At 41.1% G+C, this 22319-nt stretch overlaps 1 protein-coding gene across 7 annotated transcripts in view; it reads left to right on the top strand.

Moving 5' to 3' along the window:
* The window catches only part of RASAL2 (RAS protein activator like 2), a 365023-nt gene that overhangs the window by 335621 nt on the left and 7083 nt on the right, over positions 1-22319 (top strand). For 4 of the 7 annotated variants that reach the window (XM_011220942.3, XM_011220939.3, XM_034666771.1 and 1 more), the window contains 8 exons: positions 25-169; positions 840-1076; positions 2833-3034; positions 5145-5344; positions 6126-6987; positions 14610-14744; positions 16427-16629; positions 18280-18367. In XM_011220942.3, coding sequence (XP_011219244.1) covers positions 25-169; positions 840-1076; positions 2833-3034; positions 5145-5344; positions 6126-6987; positions 14610-14744; positions 16427-16629; positions 18280-18367 — 2072 coding nt within the window. Of the gene's footprint in view, positions 1-24; positions 170-839; positions 1077-2832; positions 3035-5144; positions 5345-6125; positions 6988-14609; positions 14745-16426; positions 16630-18279; positions 18368-21334; positions 21395-22319 lie in introns of those variants that run through there. The other 3 variants (XM_002916183.4, XM_034666768.1, XM_034666769.1) reach the window with 2 other exon arrangements.

The raw sequence follows: 22319 nt of genomic DNA on the forward strand, positions 1-22319 counted from the left end.
CTGTCACCTTCTCTCTTCAAACAGGAGAGTTCATCAAAGCTTTGTACGAGTCGGATGAGAACTGTGAAGTGGATCCCAGCAAGTGTTCCTCTAGTGAACTGATAGACCATCAGAGCAACCTGAAGATGTGCTGTGAGCTGGCTTTCTGCAAGATCATCAACTCCTACTGGTGAGCCGGAGTCAGTGCTCAGCCCCTGCTTAGGGAACTGGCATTTTCCATGCAGAGGTCATCGCAGTGTTAACCATCACATTTCTCAACCAAAGGAAGGGCTTGGGGGAAGATGAGAGGTTTCCCTGATCGTGTCCTCTCTAAATCCAAATCTCCATCGTAAGCAGCAGTACCTGTGAACTGACTATCTACATAAATACAATATTTCCCCAGAATATTAGCACCACATCCTCTAATACCAAAAATATTTCAATGGCTTTCTAAAATATTTACTAGTGTTAGACAGTTGTGTTAATAGTTTTTGCATTGCTCCAACCCCAGCAATTGGTGAGATTTTGGAAGAGTTTTGATGAACACTCTTTAGAGAGATTATGGTAAGCTCTATTAAACCAGATGGTTTAGTCAAGAGCCTCATGCCATTTTCCCACTTCGCAAAACTAAATTTACACTAATCCCTGAGTTTTGTAGCTTTGGGTTTCCAGTCTCCATCTGGACTTTTGTCAGTTTTCCACCAACTCTAAGCCATGAATCAGGCAGAATTCTCTCTGCTAGGCTCTCCGCTTAGCCTGGCTCTAGCACAGGGACGTGTTGGGCCAGAGTGGGATCGCTTGTGTTTTCGTGGGTTGTGCTTCTTTTATCTTAAGAGGTTTGATCTTTTTTCCTTCCCCAGTGTTTTCCCTCGTGAGTTGAAAGAAGTGTTTGCATCATGGAAGCAGCAGTGCCTGAACCGTGGCAAGCAGGACATCAGTGAGCGGCTCATTAGTGCCTCATTATTTCTCCGTTTCCTGTGCCCCGCCATCATGTCTCCCAGCCTCTTCAACCTTATGCAGGAGTATCCTGATGACCGCACATCTCGCACCCTGACTCTGATTGCCAAGGTCATTCAGAACCTGGCTAACTTTGCCAAGTAGGTATCACTACCATAAGCACTTTTTTAAAACGTTTTAAAAAATACGAGTTACCTAAAATTTGGTTGGGGGTGGGTAGCCTCATCACTCATATTACAATATTTTCTTTGTGGTGGTATTAAAAATAAAAAGAAAAGAAGGAAGCAGCTTAAATATTCACTTTATAGGAGTGGTTAAATAACCCATGGTATGTGCATTCAGGAAAATATTTGTAGCTACCACAGTGTTCATAAAAATATCCAGTAATATGGAAAATGATGAAGATATAATTATACTAAATGAAAAGTGCTATTAAAAACTTTAGCAAAAAAGAAAAAGGATACTAGAAAATACATATGCTGTTATTCCAGAAATATGTTAATACAAAAACCTAAGTAAAAAACCATCTGACAAACTCAGTGTTTACATTATCTAAGACAATTAACCTGGCCCCTTCAGAAAAAGTCGATGTCATGAAAAATTGAAAAGATGGAGAGGGACTGTTCTAGATTTTAAAACACTGCAATGCTTGAATCTTAATTGGATCTGAATTGGAAAAAAAAAATCTATAAAAGTCATTTTGAGGACAATTAAATGTGGACTATATATAAGATGATTTATGGATAATGTTTTTTAAAAGTTTTAGTGTGATAATGGCATTGGTTTATGTAAGATATATTCCTTATTTTGGAAAAATGGGTGCTAATGTATTTAGAGTTTATGTCTGCAACTTAGTTTAAAATGGTTCAGCCAAAAAAAAGTGTATGGAAGAGAGAGAAAGTGAAAGTAAACTTGGCAAAATGTTAACAGTTGGTTAATGTAGACGAATGCATATGGTTATTTGTTATATAGTCTTGCAGCTTTTCTATAGATTTAAAATTTTGAAAGGAATTTAGGAAACCTTTGGGGAGGAAATGCACTTGAATTGTAAACAGTGGGTATGTTTGGGTGGCAGGTTGTGTCCACTCACACCTTTTTCTTGCCACTTTTCATTGTTTCTACAAAGACAAGATTCTCTATTAGGAGCGTGTTGAAGGAAAAAATTAGAACTTCAGTGAGACAGATTGTTTTCTAGTATAAATAGTGGCTTTTTAGAAGTGCACTATTTTAACTTTGTGTACCCTATTTAGAGCCAACACAGAAGTAGACATATTTACCCATATTTGAGTTAATTCTGGTAAAAATTATTTCTAGTTTATTTTGGAAGAAGTTTCTGGGCTTAAGCAAGGCCCTGAAGATACCTAGAATTTAGATAGACAAAGAAGAGAAGTTCTCCTCTAGCGAAAATAAATAGCATGAGCAAAGGCTTGGAGAAGCAGCATCTATTTGGGAGACTCTGAAGAAGCTAGCAATATTGAAGGTTTATACTGATGAGCATTTGGTAGGCAATGAAGGTTATTTACAGAGAGCTTTAAATACCAGAAAAAAAAGAGATTTAGCTTTAGCCAACAGAGAATAGAAAGCTATGCAACGTGTTTGAGTTTTACATCGGTATTAAGAAAGTATGTTTTAGCATTTATCCCTTACAGATTATAAATTAGTCACCTCCCCAACATAAAAATAAAAAATTGGGCATGCGATGAGATGAGCATTGGGTGTTAATAGCAACTGATGAATCATTGAACACTACATCTGAAACTAATACGTACTATATGTTGGCTAATTGAATTTAAATTAAAACTAAATAAATAAAAAATTTAAAGCTCAGTGTAAAGTCAATTCAAGCATCTCCTTTCCTGAATGTGTCCTCTCCCATTTTCTCTCCCTCTACTTCAGATTTGGTAACAAAGAAGAATACATGGCATTCATGAATGATTTTTTAGAACATGAATGGGGTGGAATGAAGCGCTTTCTTTTGGAGATCTCTAATCCAGACACCATCTCAAACACCCCAGGCTTTGATGGTTACATTGATCTGGGCCGAGAGCTTTCAGTTTTGCATTCCTTACTGTGGGAAGTAGTTTCCCAACTTGATAAGGTAAAGTAGGCTGGAAGCATAATGGAAGATGGGAGTTAGAGAACCTTAATGTACCTGAATTCTGAAGGGTATCTACAGAGTGACAGCATTCATGCTTTCTGCTAGTTGGAAGCAACCTTTTATGCTAGAAGTCTGGGAGTAAATAGTTTTCAATTCTGAGTAAAATATGTGCCCTGCAAACCAAGAAATTCTAGAAGGCCGTAAAATTATTAACCTCCATTTTTAAGTAATTATCTGAATTAATGGAGTATATATTTCTATAAATAATGTATAGAACATTGTATATAACATGTCTAAAAACTTGCCTAGAAACTAACATCAAACATTGCTAAATGCAGATATATTCATATATAGCAGGCTGAGATGATGAAACCTCATATAATAATTCTAACAGAAGTGTGGACTTAGAAAAATACTGAGATTATCATGTTTAATTGTTTTACCCATCAGACTTTTTTTTAATTATGCAAGTCAGAGGGTTCAATATAACTATTAGTACTACTGAGTTACATGGGATCTGAAAATTCTGTTTTCTTTCTCTACAGACATGACTTTAAAAAACAGAAAATACTACTTTTAATCATTTATTTTCTGAGTATAAGCTAAGAACTTTATTATATATTATATTAATTAATAACGAAATATATACCATGCCAATCATTTTCTTCCTTCTGGAATTTTTCAAAGAAAAATAGAATTTGTAATGGAAAGTAGTCTTAGACTTTAGCTAGGTTTATCACAATAATTATTTATTAATGTTTTTGTTTGCTACAGGTACTTCATAAATAGGTGTGGTGGTATGTTAGAATAACTTCAAAAGACAAAGTTATTTTTTGTGATAAGAATGTATTTGTTTTCCTCCATTTTCCTATTATCCTTAACAATGTTGTACCAATAAAATGGGGCAGTTAAACCTATTAGTAAAGACCACTTTCCTGAGGCAATGTAAATGGTAGGGTGTCCTACCATTTGTAAGATAATAAACTGTTTCTTATTCTTGAGGACCCCTTCTTCACTTGTAGAAATGCTAGCTAGACTTTGAGTTGCAGCTGTGCTGAGGGTAAATTTTTTGAATATGAATCATAGCCCAAGAAAGTTGAGCAAGTAAAGGCTGTTTTTGTGGCATTTGGGCAGCCACTCTACCCATCTGAGCAGAGTTGAGAGTCTCAATTGTGGAGAAGACACAGGAGACCCAGAGGCAGCCATGTAAAGCTGTCCTAGAGGTGAGGAGTCCCATAAGACTCCATGAGAATAAGAATTCCCCAAAGGAAAAAATGATTGAGATGGTAAAGCCAGTACTACAAAGTGACTCTTTGTCGAATAACCGCATCAGTGGTGTGCGGATACAGTTGTCTTGTGAAATAGGCCCGGTTGATTTAGGGTCAAGGCCTTTTTAACAGGCTTTGCTATGTAAACATCCCTTCTCCTTTTTAATCTGTGTTTGGTTCTGCGAACCAGGAGTAAATCTTAGACACATCCCATAGAGAAAGTTTACCTGATTTTGCTGCTTAAAAAAGATTGTCTTGCTGATGCAAACCCAGTTGACGATAGGTCAGAGTTCCCAAAAGTAAATGGGATAGTGGATGGCAATATCAACTGTGTGCCCTGCAGTGCTCCAGACCCCTGAATGCAACACCTTCTTGTATGTTGGCATGCATTTCTTTTCTCACACAATGCCTTTTCTTTGGAAGTTTCATCACACTAGCCAATCCTCTTGTCTTGAAGTCCTTTGGTTAGAAGGTGTTTGGTTCTTCCCCTACCCACCACCCCCCACCTTGATCTACCAGCCTCCCGAAGATTTAGTTTGCTTTGCATGCCTATTTTAGTTGGAATGGCAATAGTTTGGTTGTTTTGAGCATGTCTTTTAATTTTTATTTGCATAATCCTAATTTCTATTTCCTTTCTTTCCTCGATGTCTGCTGCACCTTGTTTCGCCTCCTCCATTCATCTCGACGCCATGGTTCTGCTGCTCCATAACAATGCATTATGAACCTGCCACTCCCATATGCAAACACCTACCCTTCCCTCCAACCTGCACCCCTCCATCAATGGGCATCGCTGTCCCAAAAACAATCCTTGGTGGATGTCGCAATGCTTATTATCCAATTAGGGTGAAAATTCCTTCCTACAGGCGACCGTGGCAAAATTGGGACCTCTCCCTCGCGTTCTTGCTGATATTACCAAGACTCTGACTAATCCTACGCCAATACAGCAGCAACTGAGACGCTTCACTGAGCATAACTCCAGTCCAAATGTCAGTGGAAGCCTCTCCTCTGGACTGCAGAAAATATTTGAAGACCCCACTGACAGGTATGAAAGAGAGAATTGAAGCTGTTGTTTCAGAGAGAGATAATGCTTAGAGATTTGGCAGAAATCTCTTTAACTTATTGTTGAATTTACAACCTGAAAGCCATGATCAATTGGAAAGAATCATCTGACCTGAGATAAATCCAGGTGTTTGTCATAAAAATATGCAAGATCTAGGATACTTATTTTCTAGAATGATATTGTAGAGTTATATTCAACAAACATTAAAAAAAAACCTAGGTCCTGCTTGATGGAAGATTAAGAGCTCTATGAAATTTATATTTTCTTATATTTTAGCACTCAAAAATCTAGAGAACCTCAGTTAACATCATTTTATAGCTGGCTGTGTCAGCTGGATAGGTAGATACAATGTTGACGCTTAGACCGACTCTTTTCTGGATTGGCCAGACTTGCGCCTTTAGCAGGGACCCTTTGGTTTCACTCACGGCACTGCCTCCTCTTGAAAGTTTAGACAGAACCAATTAACTATGGATTGGAATACCTCGGGAGAGTTTAAAATCAAACTAGGAAATGACTGGAATTCTAGTAAAGATCGAAGACAGTGATGAAGTGTGGTATACACAGTTGTCACTCCCCACCTTTGGAGAGAAACTAAAAATGTTGGATTTTTAAGAATTGTAATGATGAAATCTGAGTTTAGAAACCTACATAAGTATCCACACTGGGCCTGTGAGCCTTCAGAAATGTTCATATGCCTGGGTTGAGAAATCTTAACTATTTTGAATTTGCCTCAAGAGTAATTAAGGGTCCTTTTTTTCCACAGTGATTTGCATAAACTAAAATCTCCAAGCCAGGACAACACGGATAGCTATTTCAGAGGGAAGACATTACTGCTGGTTCAGCAAGCCTCCTCCCAGAGCATGACTTACTCTGAAAAGGATGAAAAGGAAAGTAGCCTTCCTAACGGTCGGAGCATCTCCCTCATGGACCTTCAGGACCCTCACGCTGCTCAGGTGGAGCATGCGTCTGTCATGCTTGATGTGCCTATGCGCTTAACCGGAAGCCAGCTTTCCATCACCCAGGTGGCCAGCATCAAACAGCTGCGGGAAACCCAGAGCACTCCCCAGAGCGCGCCCCAAGTGAGAAGGCCGCTGCACCCAGCCTTGAACCAGCCAGGCAGCCTCCAGCCCTTGTCATTCCAGAACCCTGTCTATCACCTCAATAACCCAAGTCCAGCAATGCCAAAGGCCTCTGTGGATTCCAGTTTGGAGAATCTAAGCACTGCCAGTTCCAGAAGCCAAAGTAACAGCGAAGATTTCAAACTCAGTGGGCCCAGCAATAGCAGCATGGAAGATTTCACCAAACGCAGCACTCAGAGCGAGGATTTCTCCAGGCGGCACACAATGCCAGACAGACACATACCTCTTGCTCTGCCCCGGCAGAACAGTACCGGGCAGGCCCAGATCCGGAAGATGGACCAGGCTGGGTTAGGTGCCCGAGCCAAAGCCCCGCCATCCCTGCCGCACAGTGCTTCCTTACGTAGCACGGGGAGCATGTCGGTGGCATCTGCGGCGCTGGTGGCCGAACCTGTGCAGAACGGGAGCCGGTCCCGGCAGCAGTCCTCCTCCTCCAGAGAGAGCCCCGTTCCCAAAGTGAGAGCGATCCAGAGACAGCAGACCCAACAGGTAGGGGTGAGGGCTGGAGCGTTCCGGCTTCCACTGCTCCAACTGTCTCCTTGGTTCTTTGTATATAAATCATTAGGAAATCCAATTGCTAGCAACATTTCCACTGCAAAAAAATACTTTCTGCAACTTTTAAATGGAAAAAGGAAATGAGAAGTCTGGGAGGCTTTGGTGAGGTGAGGCAGCAGAACGCAGCTTGACTCATTCCCCTCAGGAGACTAGCAACCACGCAGAGGGCTTTTCCTTCTCTTCAAGCAGCTGAGCTGCTACCTGGGTTTGCACTGAGAACAGATCAGTGTTGAATGAATAATTAGAACACATGAAGTACGAAACCTCTAGGCCAGATCAACTGGAATATATTTGGGGAATCTGGACATTAATCCTCCTTAATTTTTTTTTCCCTTAAGTTTCCAGAGTAAATTTTTGCATTCTGAGCCAAGCATTTAATGTAACTGCTCTCTACCCCATCCCCCACCTCCTTCTGGAAATAACAAGTCTCATGTGCCTTTTCCTGGAAATGGCTAGAAAAATAAACAACTGAACACCTATAAAGGCAAGGTAAAGGGGAGAGGTAACAACCCAGAAACATAGGTGGTTGACAAATACTCTAAACCTTTACAACTCCCTTATGTTTCTCTTTGCATGGGTAAGCCCAGCTAGTGTCACACCCGGTCTTCAGATTTCTGGACTTTTCTTCTTGACAAAAAGTTTTCCCAAGAATTTAATTATTCATGTCTTCCCTACATATAACATTTTGAGGCAGCAATACGTATTTTGCTTTTGGAAACAAACTAAGAACCTGAGGAATACATGTATATGTGTATGTGTACGTTTAATATCTTTCATCTAAACATGATTTTTCTCCTTTGTATTTGCTGACCTTTTTTTGAAACCTGATCATACTTTATAAGTACTAGGGAGCTTTGTGATTGAAAGAGCTCTATAACAGATCCTCTTGTCAGCAAAACCACCAGTCGGAGGAGACTGCAATAAAACCCCTGTGTATCTTTTTAATATATTTGGCTTTTTTATAGGTAGGCATTTACTGATTTGGCTGCTTCTGCCTCCGTTTTGCTGTGATCAGAGGCCTTGCCCTTAGTTTGATAGTTATTGTCTTAAAAAAAAAAATTATCACACTGACAGAATCCTGGGGTGCAGAAGTAGAGGAAGAGATGAAAAGCACGACTGACGTAAGCTGGTTCCTGCGGCCGACTTCCTGGGCAGAACCTCCCAGCCGGTCATTCTTTCTGGAGAAATTTCCAGAGAAATTCCTTCAGTCTTAAATTTTTCATTTTCATTTTGTTTATATTTCCCCAATTCATTTGATTTTTTTTTTGAAGATTTATTTGTTTATTTTGGAGAGAGCAGGAGTGGGGGGAGAGCAGAGGGAGAGGGAGAATCCTTGGGCAGACTCCCTGCTGAGCACAGAGCGCAACACGGGGCTCAGTCCCAGGATCCCGAGACCATGACCTGAGCGAAACCAGGAGTTGGCTGCTTAACACACTGAGCCATCCAGTCACTCCCCCAATTCGTTTGATTTAATAAGCATTTTCATTTAAAGAAAGGGAAAGAAGATTACATAAAATCAAAATGCTTATGCATATCTATATCTTTCATATGTATGTCATGTTATGTCATATAAATACACTTAATTTGTATGTCAGAAGGCGGTCATTCACACCTTATCATGATCATTTCCACACTTGCTTTTATGCTAGCTTCTGGTTGAGATCAACTACTTTCAGAGAATCAAAGTGTCTATTGAGAGGAGAAAAGAAAGATAAGTAATTTTAGAGATGAACTGTGACGTGGAGGCAGACATCCACTGGAGGGGGGGGTGGCTAAGTGTAGAATTGGGTCCCCGAGGATGGGATAAGGGGTAGAGAAGGATATCAGATTGGCAGAGAGGACAGGACAACGGAAAGGGCCCTCCAACTTGCTTTTCAAAAGCTGAATTGGGCCCACCCCTGGACAGAAAAGAGGAATGCTAACCCATTCCCCCGTATCATGTAGTCCTCAGTTCGCAGGGCGTTACTCAGACTGGTAGTTTATAAATATTACAAATGACATAGCCTTCTGTGTGACCATCTGGAACCAGTTGTCATTTATAATGTTTAGGTGTAGGAAAATAGAACACCCGTCACACAAGCAGTCAGTACATGTTTCTGTGGGTGAATAGAAGGCCGTCTGGATAGATGGGAGGCAGGAAATGCATACAGTCTCCAAACAACCAATTTAAAAATGTTTTGTGCCACAAGCCATCGATGAATTGGGGTATGTCTGTATTACGCTGGCGCGAAGTGAGGCACAGACGTAGTGAGATGGCCTAGAGCAGCTTTAAATATTCATCTTTGTTTATGCCTTTGCTGCTGGTGCCACCATCATATCAGTTGAAGCATAAATCACTGTATTTTTATTGCTCAAGGTTCTGGTTTTTCTACATGGGCTTTTTCTATGCAGATGGTTTCTTCTTTCCAACGTATGTTGTTATTTTTTTTTCCTTATCTTCTGGTTTCTTGCTTTTCTCCTCTCACTCCCATGAAGCCTCTGAATTTCTATATAATCAGCACATTTTTGGCAAATTCCTTTACATATTGTAATTGCAAATTGTGTTGGGGAATTCTTCTCTCCCCAAAACTAGAGGATTTCTTTGTGGGGATTGTTCTGTAGGCGTCTGTAATTATCAGTGGCTTTGTCCCATGCAAATTCCATCTGTATCTTAGCACAAAGGAGTGCCCATTGTTGGCAGCATTACTGGCTTCAGTCTTCATATACGTACTGAGTAGGAAGGAAATGAAATCCCAGTGAAACAATCTACAGAGAAGAGAGGTTTGGTTTTTGGGGGGTTTTTGTTCTTTTTTTTTTTTTTCTTCAGGAAACTGCCTTCAGATTTTTTTACCTTTTCAGCCCTTATTTGGATTTTTCCTCCTCATTTTCCTCTCCATTTTGTTTTTCATGTATCATGTACTGTCTATGTATAATAGACTGTATTTATAGTGTATGTGTTCAGATACAGCATGTTATATAACCTTAAAAATTCAAATTCGAAGAGGCTTTTAAAATAAAAAATTCAAATTTGACAGTCCTGTTGGAAGGATGCAGCAGCTTTCACATGTGGATGTGTTGAGCCCTCTCCTGACCAGGCTCTTCCAGAACCCTCAGAGTTGACTTCTTCAGTCAGCCCTTTCTTTGGTGTTGACAGCAGAAGTGTTCTTCATTTTGAGAACCGGACTGTTTCAGACTTGGAGAAACTGAAACCAGCAAGCCTTAGTTGTATCTAGTAAATACTAGCAAGGAACAGGGAACTGGCCTGTTCTCCATTGTCCTCAGCGTAGCCAGGCTATGAGTGATAACAGCATCAGAGAAACTGCTGTCTCAGGCCCTTTTGCCCCAAAGCATTAATATTTTTCCCAGAGAAACCCTAAATTTATCTTTATTCCTAGTAGGAATTCCTACTGCTTTTCTTTTTGTCTTTTTCATCCTTCCCTTTCTTTAATGATCCACGTTGACAGTGGATATAAATACTCTTCCTAAGGCTTTAGCTGAGCAAAATGGGATTTGAAGCACTTGCCAATCTCTTTTCCCAATCTCTTTGACTGTAAACTAGAGATAATAAATTTTGCTATCTATAGTAATGCCTAAATAATAACTAATAACAATAAAAACTATAGATTTTGCTGTCTTTGTCAGCTTGTGAAGGAGATGGAACAATCATTGAAGAAAAGCCTCTGACGCACTTGCAGAGGATTAGAGGGAAGCATATGGTGTCTTTCTCTTAGTAATACATCATACTTCAGTAATAAATTCTAAAGAGAACCAGAGTTTTAATAAATGAATAATATTTTATTGAGCATCTATATCACAATTGCATTGCTACAATAAACTGTATAATATGGTGCCATGCATCAAGGATTGACAATCTAATTGGGAAATAAGACCAGCACACATAAAACCCAATAGAAAAAAACTGGAAGAGACAGTATATAGTTTTCTAAATAAAGAAACCAAAAAAATCACCTCTATTTTAACTATTTTTTTATTTGTTCAGTATTACTTTTCTGTTCTTTATAAGATTGTAAAGGTTTTACCATGAATACAAGGAATAGTAAATATTTATTTTCAACAGTTATTGACTACCTGCTATATGCCATGCGGAGTGCTCAGATACACTAGGAAGTGGTTGAAAATCAGATTCAACCAATAAAATAGGAATAGACCCAAATGCCCAATTCCATCACACAATCTCTTATAATTCATTGGACATTGTTAGTCCTTCTGAAGATAACGGTAGCTACCACCATCACCAGTGGAATGAACCAACTCTTGTTTTTACAGCTTCTCACTTAACAGTCAAAGCCTAGATTGTGCTAAGGAGTCATCGTCATTGTTTTAATCTGTGTTTAGGGGCTAAGATCTCTCCTTAGTGTGTTCTTAGGAATATCTTTAGTGTGCAGTGCATTTATAGGCACTCAGTAAATAGCTACCCCATGACAAATCACAGGAAAGGAAAGTCCACTCACGCAACATCTGGTTAACCGTATAAAGCAGAAAGCTATTGAATTAGCTGCCTTGAAGTAATAAATTCCAAACAGTAAAGTTGTTATTAGTTTTAGTACCTGCATTATCTCAAACCACGATTGAATAATAGAAAATCCTGGTTTCATAGAAAAGCAGCTTTTCGTGCCCTGTGTGCTAACCTGATAAGATTATAAAATTTAAAAAGGGTTTGTCTCCTTTAAATATTGGCTTTCTATTAATTTTTTAAAACTCAGAACCACATTCTTTTGTCTTGCAGGTGTACATTCATCAAATAAAACCCTAAACCTCTTGTAAAACTAGTTTTCTCTGCGAATGCTGAAGCAATTTATTGTGCTCTGCTTTTAGAATCCAGTAGGGGGAGAACGTGTGTGTGTGTGTGTGTGTGTGTGTGTGTGTGTGTGTGTGTGTGTGTGTAAAGTACCTTGCTGTTTACAAAACACTTTTACATGCTAACTCCTTTGTTTCTCATAATAACTTCTGATGTGGATAATTATTACCTTCCTTTATAGATGATACTCTGTCCTATAGGTCAGTGTTTCTAAAGTTTGATCCTCAAAATTATTTAAGTATACAAGATGTTTATTTAATTAATCATGTAATATTTTAAAACGTATTAGAAAAATATGTAATTATTAATATTAAAATATATTTATAAATATATAATATATATCACCTCAAACTTATGATTTTACTGATGTTATTGCTTAGCATAAGGACTCAGCTAACAGGAAAAAGTTGTTGTAAAGAGATGATAAATAATACTTCAGTGATGATGTGGTTATGACAAAAATAATAAAGTGATACACAAATGAATGAAGTATACAACATAACATACCTAGATACCAGAGTGGAGACAGAGATAGACTTGTAAGAACTAAAGATCATGAAATTTAAGACATGTTTATATGTTTCTTGACACAGTGGAGAAAATGGCTTTAAAGGAGGAACTTCTAGAAGTCCATTAACAACTGCTTATGTGTGCCTCAGGCGTGATGCTACTTTTTATTGATACATATCTGTAATCTGTTTGCAAATCAGCTAAACCAGGTTCTGCTTCACACCTTTAAGACACACCCTCCTATGACTTGTATACGTGTATTTTGTAGAGTTTCTCCCAACCTGCCATTGATAACCTTTTAGTGTCTGCAGCCAGTATTTTTCATCTAGTCTTTCTAAATTGCAAAGTCATCAGAAAACCCCTTCTTTTAAAATAGCTATCTATTTAGAGTTTAACGGGGTTCTATTTCAGAATGACATAAAGATAATCTTAAGGTAGATAGCTCTGCATGGGAGAGAAAATTCCCTCCAATTATGAGATTATACAGTGTTGGTCCTCAAAATAGAAATCTATGTTAATTCTAAAAAGGCTAACTCAGGGGCGCCTGGGTGGCTCAGCTGGTTAAGCGTCTGCCTTTGGCTCAGGTCATGATCCCAGGGTCCTAGGACGGAGTCCCACTTTGAGCTCTCTGCTCAGCGGGGAGCCTGCTTCTCCCTCTCCCTCTGCCTGCTGCTCCCCCTGCTTGTGCACATGCACTCTCACTCACTCTCTCTCTGTCAAATAAATGAAATCTTTTCAGATAAATAAAGAGGCAAGCTCACATACAGTGCTGTGTTCTCTCCTACTTTCTCTCCCTCCCACCCTCCCTCGTTCTCATTCTCTGTCTCTTGCAAGCACACTAGAGAAAAATAATTTGTTTTATATTTCTAGCATCATTTGTAGAGAAAGCATTAATGTTCAGTAGCTTAATATAAATTGTAATATCCAATGCCAGTTTTCTAAACATAAATATGGTAACATCCAAGCTCTCCAGTATTCTGTAGTTTCCAAAGAACTTTCACATGCATTACCTGACTCAGACCCTACAACTCTCTATGAGATATCAGGGTGGTGCCGGGTGATGGTGGTGATATCCCTAAACAGTAGATTAAAAAAAAAAAAAAAGTATTGAAGAGATTAAGGGACAGTTTAAGTGGCACAGTTGCTTTTTTTTTTTTTAAGATTTTATTTATTTATTTATTTATTTATTTATTTATTTGAGGGGGAGAGAGCACGAGTGGGGGAAGGAGCAGAGGGAGAAGCAGACTTCCCGCTGAGCAAGGAGCCCAATATGGGGCTCTAGCCCAGGACCCTGGGATCATGACCCGAGCTAAAGTCAGACGCTCAACTGACTGAGCCACCCAGGCGCCCCAGGTTACTTAAGGCCAGAATTCTTATCACTCTGTATATCAATATTGGAAAAGGGCAATTTATCTGGCTATCCTAACTGGATTGAAATATCCCTTAAACTAATCCAGTATCTATTGTTTTGATCCTGTATTCATCAAGAAACTGTCTGGTCTAAAATACAGACTTCTGAGCGGTCTTCATCCATCAAGAAGTCAGCACTCTGTAAAAATGAGCAATATCACTTGTTTTTTCTCTTTGTCTAAATGATTAATGTGAAAATTACGGACTTGGCATTCTGATAAATAAATGGGTACCTTGTGAGTTTGTTTAGCGTCAGTTTGTTGGTTTCCAATCGTCTCTGGGTTACCCAGCCGTTTCCGCAGCTGAGCAGTCAACCATCAAGTCAGGCCTTTTCTCTCATTGTCATTGTTGTGATTTCACTGGTAATTGGACCACTGGACTAATGAACAATTGTAAGGCCTTGGCTTTCTTTTCTTGGATGTGATGCATAGGAATTTCTATTCAGGGGGCGCCTGGGTGGCACAGTGGTTGAGCGTCTGCCTTCGGCTCAGGGCGTGATCCCGGCGTTATGGGATCGAGCCCCACATCAGGCTCCTCCACTGTGAGCCTGCTTCTTCCTCTCCCACTCCCCCTGCTTGTGTTCCCTCTCTCGCTGGCTGTCTCTATCTCTGTCAAATAAATAAATAAAATCTTTAAAAAAAAAAAAAAGGAATTTCTATTCAGAATAGTGTATTCTTATACAAGTAGATAATCTCATTCCTCACCCCCAGCCCCGTCTTTAATAAAATAATACTTAGAACTGAGAGTATTTATTAGATCACAGTTTTGTCCTCCAAGAATAATTCCATTTGTGAAATGGAGCTGTTTGGGGAGATGCTAATAAATGTTTCTGATGCAGGTACAGTCACCTGTGGACTCTGCCACAATGTCCCCAGTAGAGAGGACAGCAGCCTGGGTGCTGAACAATGGGCAGTATGAAGAGGATGTGGAAGAGACTGAGCAAACTCAAGATGAATCCAAGCATGCTGAGAAGGTAGAACTAGCCTGGCTTTGTTCACTTCTTGCCCCACAGTCATAGGCCACAGAGGGGCAGTCTAGCCAACGACACGATCTCTTCCCCTCCCAGTTTCAACTCCGTGTCTTATGTTGTCCAGCATGTACACATCTGTATATAACAAGTCAGTAGTGTCTCTGTGCGAAAATATGCAGAAAATGTTGTCAGGCTAAGGTGGGAGAATTAATTTTCTTTTCATGTAGGTTACCTTAATTTAGAGATATTCTGCTATTCATTTCTAGTCATTGAAGGGGAATATTTAGTGTTTCTATAAACTGGTTGTTAGTCCTCAACCAAGGCCAAAATTATCCTTGGACTAGACTACCTTTCCAGACCTTGTTTAATGATTTTGTCTTTTTTTTTTTTTTCCCCCCGTTTTGCCTTTACTGGATAAAGAACTTCTAGGTCTATATTGATTTTTAAACAAATATTATCTATTTCTGTTTTCTTTTAAAGAAAAGCTGACATGGAGAAAAAGGATTGTGAAATAAGAGGCTTGACATCATGTATGGCATTCTCTCATTTAATTAACAACCACACAACTAATCCTGCTTACTTATCAGCATGATCCTAAAATATGCTTACTGATGCAGTCTACCTTTTTAAACTGTCATGAAAATTGTCATCTTTGACCTTCTGGATAAAGAATGTAGTTTAGGGTCATGATGTTGGGTAAACAGAAGCTAACTGCCTGATTGTCAATTAAATGGGATATTCTGTGAAATAGTTTGCATTTTACAAAGCACCATACAGATTTATCATGAATTAATAATGAATTTAAGTAGACCATATACAAGAAAATTTATGGTTCTCACCTCACCTAGAAATGTGACATTCCAATGTACTCACACCCGAACTACTGCAACGTCAGTACAAGAAAGGGCTGGGATTCTATAAAGCTTTCGTAAGAATTTATTATATAAAGCTTTAGTTTATATATATTTATATAAAGCTTTAATGAGAAAACAGACATACATGTTCCAGCCAGTACCAGTTTGAGCCAATGAACCACATCATGAAAAGGGGCCAAGAGGCAGTATTAATCAGCCCTGGAGAATTTGTAGGCCTTTTGCTTAGTGCTTTTGACCTGAATATTTTACACTTGTATAGTTGGGGAAAAAGCAGCAATAGCTTACTTTGCCATCAGATTCTATTTATTGATTTAGTAGCATAACATTATAGAAATGTTCCTTGTCCTCTAAAGGGCTGATTCTAGTAGAATGAAGGAATGAGAGTCTGATGAGCCCAGCCCAGGATATGTCAGAGCCTCCAGTACAGGTGATGATACAGAAATCTTTTCTCTGGTGGACAACTGGCTTTTGGGTTATTTTAAGTGATTTGCCAGGCTTCTAAGTACTTGATCTTTTTTTTTCCCTGCCACCATTTGATACAGATTGGATGTAGCTTGCAGCAACTGGTAGTTAATGTGGAAAGAGATACATAAATATATAGATTCAAAATGTCAAGTTCAGATTAACAATGTGATTTTAAGGGGAGGGAGGACAGAGCTCCTTTACCATTTATGCCGTTTGGTCATTTATTTTAAGACTATTAGCAGCACATGGAATGGCAGCTCAGATAGCATCCAACCACCTTGATTTCAAAACACAACGTAACTCCATTTCTCCCCCCTTGTCTTTGATGCCTCTCTTCTGCTCTAGTATGAGCAGGAGATTACGAAGCTGAAGGAGCGCCTGCGAGTGTCCAGCCGGCGGCTGGAGGAGTATGAACGCCGCTTGCTCGTGCAGGAGCAGCAGATGCAGAAGCTGCTGCTGGAATACAAGGCCAGGCTGGAGGACAGCGAGGAGCGCCTGCGCAGGCAGCAGGAGGAGAAGGACAGCCAGATGAAGAGCATCATCAGCAGGTCAGACCATCACCTGGCGGCGGATGGGGGCCAGTCAGGGTCACAGAGAGATCGGAAGATGATCCAAAGAATCCCGAAGTCGTGGCAGCAAAAGCCACTTCAGTTCTACGTACGCTCTGTGGGCCTTCGTACGGATGTGAAGCATGACTGTATCTCTTTTTTTTTTTTTTTTTAAGATTTTATTTATTAATTTGATGGAGAGAGACAGCCAGCAAGAGAGGGAACACAAGCAGGGGGAGTGGGAGAGGAAGAAGCAGGCTCCTAGCAGAGGAGCCTGATGTGGGGCTTGATCCCATAACGCCGGGATCACGCCCTGAGCCGAAGGCAGACACTTAACAACTGCGCCACCCAGGCGCCCCCATGACCATATCTCTTAACATTCTCTAAATGTGAGGCCTTCCTACCCTTCCTTTGAAGATAGAGGTAGTCTGTTTTCCTTTCATCATCATAATTAGAAAAAATGGAAATGTAGCAACTCACTTGAAAGGTCTTAGTAGTCAATGTCCAAGAGTCACTTAGGTCTTCATTAGTCTAGAGACATGGAAGGGCAGCATCACTGGATATCTTTAGGGCCAGAGAACTGAGAGAGAGAGAGTCCAAGATGTCCAGGGAGTCTAAGGGAGGGGTCAGTTTTACCAAACACTTGCATAGCACTCACCATGGACCAGGCACTTTACAAATAATAATTGGTTTAATCTGTTAATAAAAATGTGTTTAATGCCAGTGTCTGAGGCAGGCATTATTCTCATTTTACAAATAAAGAAACAAGCTCCAAAGCCATGAAGTCACCTGCCCAAGGTCACTTAGCAGGGCAGCCAGGAGTTGAAGCCAGGGAGTCAGGCTCCAGACCCAGGCTCAGAACCACTGTGCTTCACTCTTGCCAAATGCTATTGAGGGGTCAAGCAAAATGAGGATAGAAAAGACTTGTTGTTTCAGAAGTATGGAGAGAATTAGCAGTCTTGGAGCTGTTTCATGGAGTCGAGTGTCCGGGGTTACGATGCGAGTGGCGCCTGAGAAAGAAAGTAGGCCTACTCATTGTAGCACACTCTGAGAAACTCAGCTATGCAGGGGGGAGAAGGGACAGCTGTCACAAGGGAACTTGAGAATAAGAGGGGGGGTGTTTGCATTTTTCTGGTTGGTTTGATAGCTTGCAATGAAATAAGCTATGCTGGGAGAAGGATGTGACAGAGGAGGGGGAGGAAAGAATTATGGGGTCCCTGTCCCAGAGGAGATGAAAATGCACGAGGGGCGCCTGGGTGGCACAGTGGTTAAGCGTCTGCCTTCGGCTCAGGGCGTGATCTCGGCATTGTGGGATCGAGCCCCACATCAGGCTCTTCCGCTATGAGCCTGCTTCTTCCTCTCCCACTCCCCCTGCTTGTGTTCCCTTTCTCGCTGGCTGTCTCTCTGTCAAATAAATAAATAAAATCTTTAAAGAAAAAAAAAAAGAAAATGCACGGGATCCAGCCACAAGCCGAGAGGTCAGCCTTGGGTGTCTCCTTCCAAGGTGGGAGAGAAGTAAACAAGCATGATTACAGACCTCTCATTGGGGAAGAGTGGAAATCTAGACTCTGCCGGGTTTGGGTTTCTTGTCCCCTACGTCAGCTGACTTCTCTTTGACGTTCTCGATGTCTCCTTGCTGCCATATTCTAGGCTGATGGCTGTGGAAGAGGAACTGAAGAAGGATCACGCTGAGATGCAAGCAGTTATTGATGCAAAACAAAAGATAATCGATGCGCAGGTGAGCAGGCCTTGAATCTAGTGGACTCTAGCACTTAGTCACTGTTAAATTTCCTGACTGCCGACCCCTTGGAAATGCCAAGGCACATACTGCAAAAATGGGTCATTGGAAAGTTCTCAGCATTACCTTTTGAAGATTAAGAGTTTCCACGTGACCTGTATTACTTTTCCTTTCTTTGACTGGTGACAGGTCTGTTAACCCAGCAAAGTATTAGCGTGCTTAGAGCAGTTGCTTGATAAATCTCAACCTAGTGCATGATGGGGTTTCCTTCTTTCCTTATGGAAAGGAGAGCATTCTCTAAGGTGGTAACTGTGAAAAGCACACCGCATGTGTCTGGCTTGTGACCTCCACTGACCATCGCTTGGCTGTGATGTTCACGGTCTTGTTAGTCACGTCCACTGTGCCATCGACCTCTAGCCCCACATACGAGTGGAACTGTAGGGGAAAGACAGGGTTGTGGCAGGTACCTTTCCTTGCTGTTCTTTCCATGCAGGATTTGGCAGTGATGCTTGGGATTTGCTTGGCTGCCCTCCTTTGTTGGCACTGTGCTTAGAGAGCCTCTTAGTCTTGGTGAAATCGGAACCTGGGCCTCTGCTCACTGTAGCTTGTACCTACAACACAAATGGCGCCATGACTGCCAAGAGCACCTCACAGGGCACATCAGTGATCAGAGCCAAATCCAGGAGGCAGGGAAACATTGCTGATTTGGTTTCATTTTATCATTGCAAAATATGGTTGTATTTCTTAGAGTGAAACAAATAATGAAAGGCAGGTACGGTTTTGATAGCGGCTGATCTAGCCACCAAATGTATCCCCTTCCTGGAGACAGCCAGCCCACACAGGTTTGCATTTCTCACCCTTAAAGACCTTATCATATCCCTAAGTTATGGAATAAAAATGGGAACAAAGATTTTATGTTCTACTCTCTTCTCTGCATAGGGGACCGTCTATGTCGAAGGTCCCGGGATTATTAAGCGTGCACCTAACACCCCCTGTCTGGTTTCTTGACAGGGTTAATGTGGGATGAGGTTTATTTTTCAAAGGAGTTGGGAGGGAGGCTGAAAGCAGAGCCATGGAAGGAGGCTTCCTGGGCCCCATGCTCCACACACACCCGACTTGTAGGCCAGTGTGAGCTGTGACACTCTTGTCAGTGTAGCTCCTGGAATATTTTGGACTCTGAAGTTTCTAGATATTTGGACCTCATAAGACTCAGAAGAAAGGTCTGCTGTAATTATCTGACTTGGTCCTTTTTTTAAACCTTTCTGGGTGTCCCCGAGGGGGTGAGGGAGGGTAGTGGAGACAAGGCCATCTTGCCATACATACTATAAAAATTCATCCCGGAGCCTTCAGAGAAACAGCCTGGATACAGAAAGCAATTTAGTCAGAAAAACCACTGTTAATAAGTTTTCACTTGTGGATTTTCAGTGTGACAGAATAATGCAGGAAGAGTCCTATTAATAATCACACCAGGAGAGATTTTGGTTCTGATGAGATAAAACAGACCATTTTCATAATTCCAGCTGGTCTAAAACTGTCTCCTCCTTAAGCAGAGGAACCCTGGGTGTGTCACAGTCGTGGCTGTATGCACAGAGCATTTCCCTCTTCTCGGTTGCCTGTCAGGACAGCCTCATTAGCTTCTGACAATTTCTACCCACTCCCGTCCCCTATTTTGACATCAAGGGCAAAATGACTGGGTGTGACGCAGGAGTCCGGCATGGATGGTGAAAACAAGAAAGGGAGTAGGATCTGTCAGGCCTCAAAAGCTCTGGAAAGTAAGGATCTTCTCTCGGTGAACCAGGAAGGTGTCGCTGTTCAGGGATGGGTGAAATATGATCCTCAGAGCATTAGTCAACATCAGCTTGTGGTCTGGCTAAACTAGGTATTTTGAGTCCATACCTCAAATCAGTGGTTTTCAAATGCTTGGATGCCATGGACTATTTTGGTCAAACCAGAGGGACCTTCCATAGATCACTTTCCAGCTGCTCATACTGAGTACCGCCAGCAAGGACCGCTTTCAGCTCGTGGATAAAATCACACTGAGGTTGGCTAAATACAGTAAATTACCTTGTCAGACATGGGCATTACTGTACATTAAGCTTTCTACCAGAGGCCCACCGTGGATCCCTGAAGAATACTTGGAGAATCCACTGGACCACATTTTGAAAACCAGTATACCAAGTATAACACAAATCATAAACACTAAAGATAATTTTTTAAAAAAATTATAACCTCCAATTCCAGCTGTTGTCTTAACTGATACATTAAAGTCTTATTATAGCAAAAGACTTTGAACATCTTTGGACAACCTTTGTAATGAATGACTTTCTGTATCAGACCCTTTCCTTTGTAGGGATAAATCTTCCATCGTGTCTGATGGAGCAGAGCAGCCCTTCTGGCATCATTTAATAGGACGCACACATGTTCGGGGTGAAAGCCTCCCAGTGAGGTAGCCCATACTTTTAGGTCCCTGGCATGTTTCTTTGCCACTGGTAGTGGAAGATATTTCTGAAGTGAATACGGTTGCTTTCCTTGTATTCGAGCTGAGCCCAGCATTTCCCAAAGCACTAAAGGCCTGGTGCCCAGTGAACTGGTTTTCGTCTGTGTCAGCATTCCTGCGCCCCTCTGGGCAAGGCTTGTCCCTGAGGTCAGCCTGTCCGTCTCCTGGAGTTTATGCCATGAGCCCTGGCCTGGGTCAGCCACCCTCTAACTGGCACTGCAGGACGATGAGCATTCCACTGGCCAGGGCAAAACCATCTGTCTTGGACCTTGTAGCACGGCCGTGGGGATCCTGGTGATGGAACTAAGGGTACCATTTCTGAAGCATCAGACCAGGGACTGTGCCACTTTCACCCCCCAGGATCTCTCCATGTGACTCAGATGGAGAACAGAGAAGGGCTTCCTCCTATGAGAAGCAAGCAGCTGCCTAGTTACTGTTGCAAGTGATATCTCCGCTGTGTTAAATTACAGGTCATAAATGCAGATGAGATTATTCAAACAGGCAAGTAAACCCGGTCCGTCCTCTAGCTGAGCAGTTCCCAGCCCTGGCCCAGGACACTGGCCTCCTACACATTCCAGCTCCTGCACTCCCCACACTGGAAATCCTTCCTGTCAGGCGTGGATTGCTTTGCCTTTCAACCCAGGCGGAATCAAAATGTCAGAGCATCTTTTGCCGACTGAACTTGACTTTCAAAAGTCCCTATTTGATTATTTTTCTTTTACTTTTTGTTTTGAGATGTTGGCAGTGGGGAGAATTACAAAAGGGGGTTTGTCCACTTGGAAACTTCCAGCTGTTCAGCAGGGGGGTTATTTGGCTTCAGCTGTTACTCTCGTAGGAAATAAATAGTTGCAATCGTTCTTAGCCTTCTTTTTGACCCTTTAAGAATCAAATAACTTTTTATGAATGCCAAAAAAAATTTGGGGGAGGTAAACCTGAAGAATCCTACTTTCCTTCATATTGGGGCCCTATGATTTATCCTACTATTGAAATTTCTTTTTTAATCATTTCAGGATATTACTGGTTATTCTGTTCAGAGACCACTCTTAACCAGGGGGGAAACACTGTATTTGGCCCCCACTCCTTGGTTCCTGGTAACCACTGGCCAGTCCTTACCTACTGGCTTTTTAAAAATCTAGACTTCTTATACCAGCAAACTCCACTGGCTATGATTTTTTTTAATTACTATTTTTTTAAGCCTCACAGATCTTTTTTTCATTGAGTTTTGCCTACCCTTAAAATGAGTTCCCCTCCCAAAATAAAAAGCATCTTACATGAGATGAATGCTTACCTAATATTGCGGATTTTATATATCTTACCACCTGAGACCTCCCATCAGGGAAAGGAGGACATTTTTTAATGCTAATAACAAGGGTTTTTTTCATACTTTTGAAACCCCTAGCCCTGCTGCCCCACCCCACCCCCAAAATAGGAGATTAAAGGGGACCATTACTTGAT

Source organism: Ailuropoda melanoleuca, chromosome 8 (assembly GCF_002007445.2).
Source record: "Ailuropoda melanoleuca isolate Jingjing chromosome 8, ASM200744v2, whole genome shotgun sequence".
Taxonomy (NCBI): Eukaryota; Metazoa; Chordata; class Mammalia; order Carnivora; family Ursidae; genus Ailuropoda; species Ailuropoda melanoleuca.